The sequence below is a fragment of the Rhinopithecus bieti genome, unplaced genomic scaffold, assembly GCF_001698545.2.
Source record: "Rhinopithecus bieti isolate Rb0 unplaced genomic scaffold, ASM169854v2 scaffold_55715, whole genome shotgun sequence".
NCBI lineage: Eukaryota > Metazoa > Chordata > Mammalia > Primates > Cercopithecidae > Rhinopithecus > Rhinopithecus bieti.
Window position 1 is genome coordinate 1,167,369 of NW_016822769.1, and position 8,565 is coordinate 1,175,933.

Sequence of the window (8,565 nt, forward strand, 5' to 3'; positions counted from 1 at the left end):
CACTCCAGCCTGGATGACAGTGGGAGACTCTGGCTCAAAAACAAAAACAAACAAAACAAAAAAACCACAATAGCCTAGACAACCTAAAAACTTGTGGACAAAGACTTGCCCCATAAATCAAGGCAGAAGGAAGCAGGGGAAAATGAGTGAAAATGTCTGCTGTCCTTTGTTCAGTTAAACAAACTGAATCCCACTATTTATAACATCCCTGTGCTTTAGATCTAAAAAGTGAAAGTAGGCCAGGCGCGGTGGCTCAAGCCTGTAATCCCAGCACTTTGGGAGGCCGAGACGGGCAGATCACGAGGTCAGGATATCAAGACCTTCCTGGCTAACACGGTGAAACCCCGTCTCTACTAAAAAAAAATACAAAAATCTAGCTGGGTGAGGTGGCGGGCGCCTGTAGTCCCAGCTACTCAGGAGGCTGAGGCAGGAGAATGGTGTAAACCCGGGAGGCGGAGCTTGCAGTGAGCTGAGATCCGGCCACTGCACTCCAGCCTGGGCGACAGAGTGAGACTCCGTCTCAAAAAAATAAAATAAAAAATAAGAAGTGAAAGTAGATTAATATAACAAGACATTTCTAAGCATACAAAGGTGGGAAAGTCCATATTTCCTGGGTGAACAGGGAAAATTCTTAGCAAAGAGTAGAGACAAAACCTAAGTGTGTTTGGGGAACTGGAAATAATCAGCTGAAACGTAGGAGGAGAGAGAGAAATGAGCTTGGGATGTCAATTTTAGAAATATGGCCCCCATCCTGTAGTGATTCTCTCTCCCACCTGAACAGACATGAACTCTATGAGCAGAAGAGAGGATCAGAGAGGGCCCAGGAGTCCAGGCCCGTTTAACCCAAGGTCAGAGGCAGGGCTGAGTACTGCGGGGCTCACCTGGTAGTAGTAATCATCCAGGCAGGGGTTTATACTCCGCAGTTGCACCATCTGCACTTTTATCACCCAGTCCTTCTCTTTTCTGGTCATGAGGTTAGCATAGGGGTCTGGCTGCTGAGACCAAGGCTTCTTGGCTGGGGGACTTTAAGCCAGGAAGAACATCCCTTTAGACTTACCCACCACTGACACTTCCCAAGGTGTGGTGAGCAGGAAGTGGGGCTCGCTGGGAAGGATGGAGCAAGCACAGAGGTGGGCAACAGTATGAGGGTTTTAACCACCACATGGGAGCTTTGAGGGAGATGACTGGTCACAAGGGGAGACCTGGCATGCAGATGGGTTCCCCTCAACCCTGCTCCTGGTCTGGGCTGTACCTTGGTGTTTGACTACGCTGCTGCTGCTGCAAGATCCGTTGGTGCTGAGGGTGGAGCTGGGTCAGATGACTGGGAAGACAAGAAGTAACTTGAGCTGGGTGGAAGGAAGCTCTCAGTTCTCTGCCCCCTCCATTCATTCAGCCCAGGTCAGCTAAGGTGAACATCTAAGGAACCTTATCTTTAGGTACTTTCCCAAAGCCACATGGCACATCATAGTCCTAGACCCATAGGACTCCCAAGCTCCTTCAACATTTTCCTGCAATTTGGCTGCAGGAAATCTTGGCACAGTAGAAAACCTTTTGGCCTGGGCATCAGGAGTTCTGAATCCTAGTGTCAGTTCCATCATGCTAGCTGATTGCAAATAAATTTTTATTTTTAATTTTTTTTGAGACAGTCTCCCTGTCATCCAGGCTGGAGTGCAGTGGCACAGTCTCAGCTCTCTGCAACCTCTGGCTCCTGGGTTCAAGTGATTCTCCTGCCTCAGCCTCCCAAGTAGCTGGGATTACAGGCTCCCGCCACCACGCCCAGCTCATTTTTATATTTGTAGTAGAGACAGGGTTTCACCATGTTGTCCAGGCTGGTCTTGAACTCCTGGCCTCAAGTGATCCTCCCACCTCGGCCTTCCAGAGTGCTAGGATTACAGGCATGAGCCACAGCACCCGGCTTTAAATAAGTTTTTAATCTTCCTCGGGCTACATTTGTGAGGGAGAAGGAATTAGACTATACCTCAGACTACTCTTACTAGATTTCTGTTTTCCTGTGGCAACTGGTAGGCACGGTCCCCACCCCTCCTCAGCCAGCACCTCCTGAGAACTTCAAATCAGTACCTGAACCTAGGGGGCCACGAGGTCAGCAGGCTGCAGAAAATAGTTGGGTCTTGTGAGGGCAGCCGAGGTCCAAAGTGCCTTGCTGGAGAGCTGGTGCTGGGAAATGTAGGCCAGAAAGGGATGGGCGACACGTAGTCCAAGGTCTGAGAGAGGAATTAAGAGGTCTGGGAGAATGCCATCTCCACCAAAAGAATGCTGCTGTTGTTGTGAGGGCTCAGTTCCTTTCCTGCCTTTTCCCCTCAAGAACGTCACCCAACATTGTGCCATCTTGTGAGTCCCTCAAGGCAGCTTTGAGGGCACCAGACTGTGGTTCCTGCCCTTGTTTCTTTTTTTTTTTTTTTTTTGAGACAGAGTCTCACTCTGTCGCCCAGGCTGGACTGCAGTGGCGTGATCTCTGCTCACTGCAAGCTCTGCCCCCTGGGTTCACGCCATTCTCCTGCCTCAGCCTCCTGAGTAGCTGGGATTACAGGCATATACCACCAAGCCTGGCTTTTTTTTTTTTTTTTTTTTGTATTTTTAGTAGAGACAGTGTTTCACCATGTTAGCCAGGATGGTCTCGATCTCCTGACCTTGTGATCCACGCGCCTCGGCCTCCCAAAGTGCTGGGATTACAGGCGTGAGCCACCACACCCAGCCCTACCCTTGTTTCAACAGGGCTTGACTAGGAAGCAGCTCTTTATTCCCTGACAATCTGGGGTCATGTGCTTTTCCTACTATTTGGAAAGTCAACACCTCTCACTCTCCTCTCTATGATAGCCTTCTCTTGGGCTGTTTTCAGCCGTTGGGGCAGTACTCATCTGTCTTTTTCTGACTCACTTGAAGCCCCTCCTCAAAACTCTAATTCTTTCCTAGTTCTCCCTGCAGGATATCATCATTCTTGAATTCCTCTACCCCAGGCCATGTTCCCATTACACAGTTAATTGAAGGGCAGGTGCTCTTTCCAGCTAAGGGCTGGCCATCTGCTGAAAGATTGCCTAAGGCAGGAGTAGTTTGTCCTTGTTCATACACATGGCCAGTTGTCCCAGTACCACATATGAAGGTGTCTATCCATGCCCATGGTTGGGCACACCACCTGTCATTTATCAAGCTCCTCTATGCTGGGGCAACTCCCACCTCCCATACCCATACCTCACTTTGGGTGCCTTAACTCCAGACCAGGGTTGGGGCCAGATTGAACATAATGGATGGAATCCTCACTATGCACAGTATGAAGGCTGCAGTAGACTTACCTGCCACAGAAAATGCAAGGAGGCAAGTGACATTCCCAGCACACCAGGGGCCTTGACTCCAGGGGAGCTGAGCAGAGCTCTCTGGAACAGGAAGGAGGAACCAGGCTCGAATGGGCCTCTGTAGTGTCTTCTACATTCACCTGTGTTTTTGAGGAGGTGGACGGAGGCAGCAAGACCAGCTATTCCAACATCCAGGGCAGTGGCAGCTTGGCCCTCCCTCAGGTTCAAAGTCAACTGGGCCAGGATTCCTCTCCCTCTCCCGGGAGGAATAAGACTACTGCAGTGGTCCTCCCTTATTCAAGAGAGATATGTTCCAAGACCCCCAAGGGATGCCTGAAACTGGATAGTACTAAACCCTGTGTAGTGTTTTTTCTTATATATACACACCTATGATAGTTCTTTTTTTTTTTTTTTTTTTTTTTTTTGAGACGGAGTCTCGCTTTGTCACCCAGGCTGGAGTGCAGTGGCACCATCTTGGCTCACTGCAAGCTCCGCCTCCCGGGTGCACGCCATTCTCCTGCCTCAGCCTCCCGAGTAGCTGGGACTACAGGCATGCACCACCACGCCCGGCTAATTTTTTGTATTTTTAGTAGAGACAGGGTTTCACCGTGTTAGCCAGGATGGTCTTGATCTCCTGACCTCGTGATCCGCCCGCCTCAGCCTCCCAAAGTGCTGGGATTACAGGCGTGAGCCACCGCGCCCGGCGATAGTTCATATTTTTAAAATTTTTTTTTAGAGTCATAGTCTTGCTCTGTCACCCAGGCTGGAGTGCAGTGGCACTATCATAGCTCACTGCAGGCTCAAACTCCTGAACTCAAGCCCGCCTCCTGCCTCAGACTCCTAAGTAGCTGGGACTACAGGCATGTACTACCATATCTGGCTAATGTTTGAAAATTTTTTTTTTTTTTTTTTTTTTTTTTTGTAGCGACAGGGTCTTGCTTTGTTGCCCAGGCTGGTCTGGAACTCCTGGCCTCAAGCAATCCTCTCAAAGTGCTGGGATTACAGACATGAGCCACTGCACCTGGCCAGTTTAATTTATGAATTAGATTCAATAAGAAATGAACAATACAAATAGAACAGTTATAATGATATACTGTAATAAAACTTATGTGAATATAGTATCTTAAAATACCTTATTGTACTATACTCGCCTATTTTCAGACTATAGTTGACCAAGGGTAACTGAAATGGCAGAAAGTGAAACCATGGACTACTGTATCTTCGTAGTAGGTTGAAGGAAGGTCTGATTCACCTCATATCTACATGGGAGTCCTTGTCCTTCTCCGCTTGTTATGAGATCCAGGGGAACAAATACCAGGAATGGACTAGTGAGACAGAGGCCCAGGATCAGGCAAAGATGATTCACCTTTAACACTAGTAGCAGGGCCACCGCCTGTGGGCGATGCACAGCTCTGCTAGGACCTGGTTTTAAGGTGAGAACAGCATCAGAAACGAAGTGGAAGACAGGAGAAAGAGGGAAGGAGAGAGTCCCTAATTCAGGTTCAAGGCTTAAAATCGAAGTGTTAATCCAGAACTTGCCTTGAAAAAGGGTGGAAAAGAGAAGAAGAATGTTTAGTGACAGCCTGTGAGCCACAGACAGTTCAGGACAACCCTCTCCCATTCCCTCCTGCCATGGTACCTGGGTGTTATGGACAGCACCAAGTATAGTTGGATCCCCAAGATCATTCTCTTCCTCCTCTTCTTCCTCCAGGTCTGGGTCCAGATCTTCCTCCTCCTCCTCCTCCTCCTCTTCCTCCCCTTCATTCTCTTTTTCTTTTTCCAACTGGCAGGCAGACACCAGCTCCTCCTCAGGAGCCAAAGGGCCACAGATCTTACCTGGCCCTTGGTTTAAGTGTGGGCCAGAGGAGAAGGTAAAATGGGGGCTCAGGTGTGAATCTTGTCTAGAGAGGCTACTACTCAATAGCACTTCTGTTCTTAAGCCATCTCCAGCACCACCTTTGAACATAATGCCTCCTGTTCTGTGGATTTAACTCAGCCTCCCCTCTCCCAAGTTCCCCCGAACCATCCCCCTAGTGAGTCAAATGAAACCTGAGCCAGGTGTGGTGGCTTGTGCCCGTAGTCCCGGCTACTGGGGAGGCCAAGGTGGGAAGATCATTTGGGCCCAGGAGTTTGAGATCAGCCTGGGCAACACAGTGAGACCCTGTCTCTAAATAACAATTTAAAAAGCAAACAAAAGGAACCTGGCAGATACCAAACATCTTCACTTTCACATCCCCTCTTCAATTGCTTAAGTTCTAGCACAGCCTTTTCCATCTGCTCTGCCCCACCCAACGCCCTTTCTGTTGCCTCTTTGAACAAGTTCCAGCTGCCCCGACTCACTGCAATTTAACCCTCCTGTGTGCCATATACTTTACGTGCATATGTTCATTTAATAGTCATATGAGGCTGTCCTGGGTTGTTATTGATAATTTTACTAGGTTGGTGAGAAAAATAAAGCCCAGAAGAGTGACCTCTCAGTCACCCACTGTAATATAATTAGCAAGTAGAAGAATTTGGAATAACTTCCGGTGACTCTGGACATCCAAGCCCATACGTGAAACAGACCAGCAAGCTCTGCATGCTGGGGCATTTTATATAACACCACGGCCCACTTGTTGATACCTTCAAGGCATTTCATCTTGGTAGGCTGGTGGACTTCCTTCTTGGCTGTGTCCTCCAGTGAAAGAGCATTGCCAGCCTCTGGAAGGTAAACCTGAGACAAGAAAGAGGCCAAGAGGCACCATCGTCAGTAAGGATGATGGCACCCTAAAACAGCCATGGAATCCTCCCAGCAAGATGGTTAGAGAATTCTTGGCCATGGTCTTGAGGAGAGAGACCCTGGGGTCTAAGACTGTCATAAACCCCCACCCTCCCAGCTCAGCTCTAGGGAGCTGTCCCACAAAGGGACAGAAATGAGGGACAGGCTAGGAGAAGGAAAAGAAGTACTTCCCAACGGACATCACCAGTCACCATCCGAGTGTGGTGATGCCTTGCTGCTGACACCCACCACCTGACTGTTGCTGTCCTTTCTGTTTAAGTTATTCATAGCAGCCTGAGCCGGGACCTGTTTGCTGCTCCTGCCTTTAAAAGTCCCAGCTCCTCCCCTGCTTACCCATTAAAGGGCCAGCATCCTCCAACCTTTGGGGCCTGATGGAAATATGAGAACATAGTTTAATGATTTAAAAAATCCTTGAACAGAGAAAAGACCTAAACTGCATTTTAGCCATCCATGGTTTTAGTATAGTTTATTGGGATTGATATTTGGGGGCAGATATTCAAAAAGAGGATCCCTGTTTTCCACACCCTTCATTGGTACTTTGTGAGGTTGCATTTCATTTAATCCCTAGGTTTTGCTTCAACAAACTTGGATAGGAAAGTCCTGGGTAGATCCTGGGGAGGATGCCTAGCAACCAAGTTCCTGGCGCTTCAGGGCAGCGTACTTGAAGCCCTCAAGTCCACCTGATGATGCTTGCCCTTCACCGGGTCATGTGAGCTTAAGTCAGCTACTCAGCTCGGACTGATGAGAGACCCCTGTGAATTTGGAAGCCAGATCTTCATGGTAAAAACACTTTTGCATGAGATACATAATCTTACATCTTCTTGGCTGCTCTAATGGCAAACTGGTCCAGAAGCTCAGAAGTAAAAACAAATCAACAACAACAACAAAAACAGAAACATAGCTGCTCCTGGTAGGCAAAACCCAACACCCTCCCAAGCCTCATCTAAGCCTTGGTTCTGTGCCCACATCTTGTGTTCAGCTGAAACCCACATGACTTTGTAGAACTTCTGAATAAAATAAAACTAAGTCAATTTCCCTACATCAAAATTAAAGTTAGGACCCTCTTGTCATCGTGATAAGACCATGATTCTTGGTGCCTTTAAAGGAAAATATTTGTTTCAGAAGTTTTACTGCAGGTCATAAACGATATGAGTGGGGGAACAAATATAAGTAGCTTGAAAGTTACTGAAAACTTCTCATATATCTGAATTGGGTTCTGACCTTTTTTTTTTTTTTTTTTTTGTGAGATATCATCTCACTCTGTCACCCAGGCTAGAGTGCAGTGGCATGATCTGGGCAGCCTCCGTCTCCCGGGTTCAAGAGATTCTCCTGCCTCAGCCTCCCGAGTAGCTGGGATTATAGGTGGCCACTGCCACACCCAGCTAATTTTTGAATATATATATATTTTTTCAGTAGAAACAGCGTTTTGCCATATTGGCCAGGCTTGTCTCAAACTCCTGACCTCAAGTAATCCGCCTGCCTTGGCCTTCCAAAGTGCTGGGATTATAGGCACGAGCCACCACACCCAGCCAGGTTCTGGCCTTTTTGGTAATGTTATTCAGCTGTTTCTCTCAGGAACTTCCTAATAACGTACTTTGGCACTATTAACCAAAGGACCAAATGGTGAATTTCAGTGTTCTAGAGGTGATTCATCACGTTGTTGTAGAGATAGATCTTAAGGAGAAACTTGTTGCATGAAGATTTTCATTCTGAAGGGACTTCTGGTATTGACTAGTACCAAAGCAGGTGGATTAGGGCTCAGTCTTTAAGATCACAGCCCTGCCCTGGCTGTTCGGAGTTTAACTTGGGACGTACTGTTTTTTATGAAAGTCCCCTGCCCTTATCTGAAATCTCATATGTCTACTGATCCTCTAGATGTTCTAACTTTCCTGCCATCATTTAATTATGTTAAGTTTAAGCCAAGCCTATGCTAGGTTTGGGGTACATAGTGAATAAAGCAGATGCTTCCCACAGCCTCTTAGAGCTTCTTCTAGAATAAGAAGTACACACAGGTACACAGGATTGTTGGATCAGATTTTAAAAAGACATTAGAGTGACTCATACCTGTAATCTCAGCACTTTGGGAAGCTGAGGCAGGAGGATTGTTTGAGCCCAGGAGTTCAAGACAAGCCTGGGCAACATAGGAAGACTCCGTCTCTATTAAACAATTTTTCTTAAAGGAAAAAAAATGACATTAGAAATATTTAAATTTGCTGCATAAAACACTTTTTTATGAGGAGATTTTTAAATCCATTGTTTCAGGTTATTTAACAGCAGTAGATCTAGTCTGGCTTTCTTTTTTTTTTTTTTTAATTTTTTTTTTATTATACTTTAAGTTCTAGGGTACATGTGCATAACGTGGAGGTTTGTTACATATGTATACTTGTGCCATGTTGGTGTGCTGCACCCATCAACTCGTCAGCACCCATCAATTCATCATTTATATCAGGTATAACTCCCAATGCAATCCCTCCCCCC

General features: G+C 47.0%; 1 protein-coding gene across 8 annotated transcripts in view; it reads right to left on the minus strand.

Annotated features, from left to right (window-relative positions):
* PATL2 (PAT1 homolog 2) overlaps nucleotides 1-8,565 on the minus strand; it is a 48,560-nt gene that overhangs the window by 6,555 nt on the left and 33,440 nt on the right. For 3 of the 8 annotated variants that reach the window (XM_017861018.1, XM_017861020.1, XM_017861019.1), the window contains 6 exons: nucleotides 5,931-6,021; nucleotides 4,948-5,150; nucleotides 3,309-3,389; nucleotides 2,080-2,222; nucleotides 1,253-1,321; nucleotides 882-1,023 (listed from right to left, as the gene is read on the minus strand). In XM_017861018.1, coding sequence (XP_017716507.1) covers nucleotides 882-1,023; nucleotides 1,253-1,321; nucleotides 2,080-2,222; nucleotides 3,309-3,389; nucleotides 4,948-5,150; nucleotides 5,931-5,946 — 654 coding nt within the window. In that variant the 5' untranslated portion in view covers nucleotides 5,947-6,021. The other 5 variants (XM_017861022.1, XM_017861021.1, XM_017861017.1 and 2 more) reach the window with 5 other exon arrangements.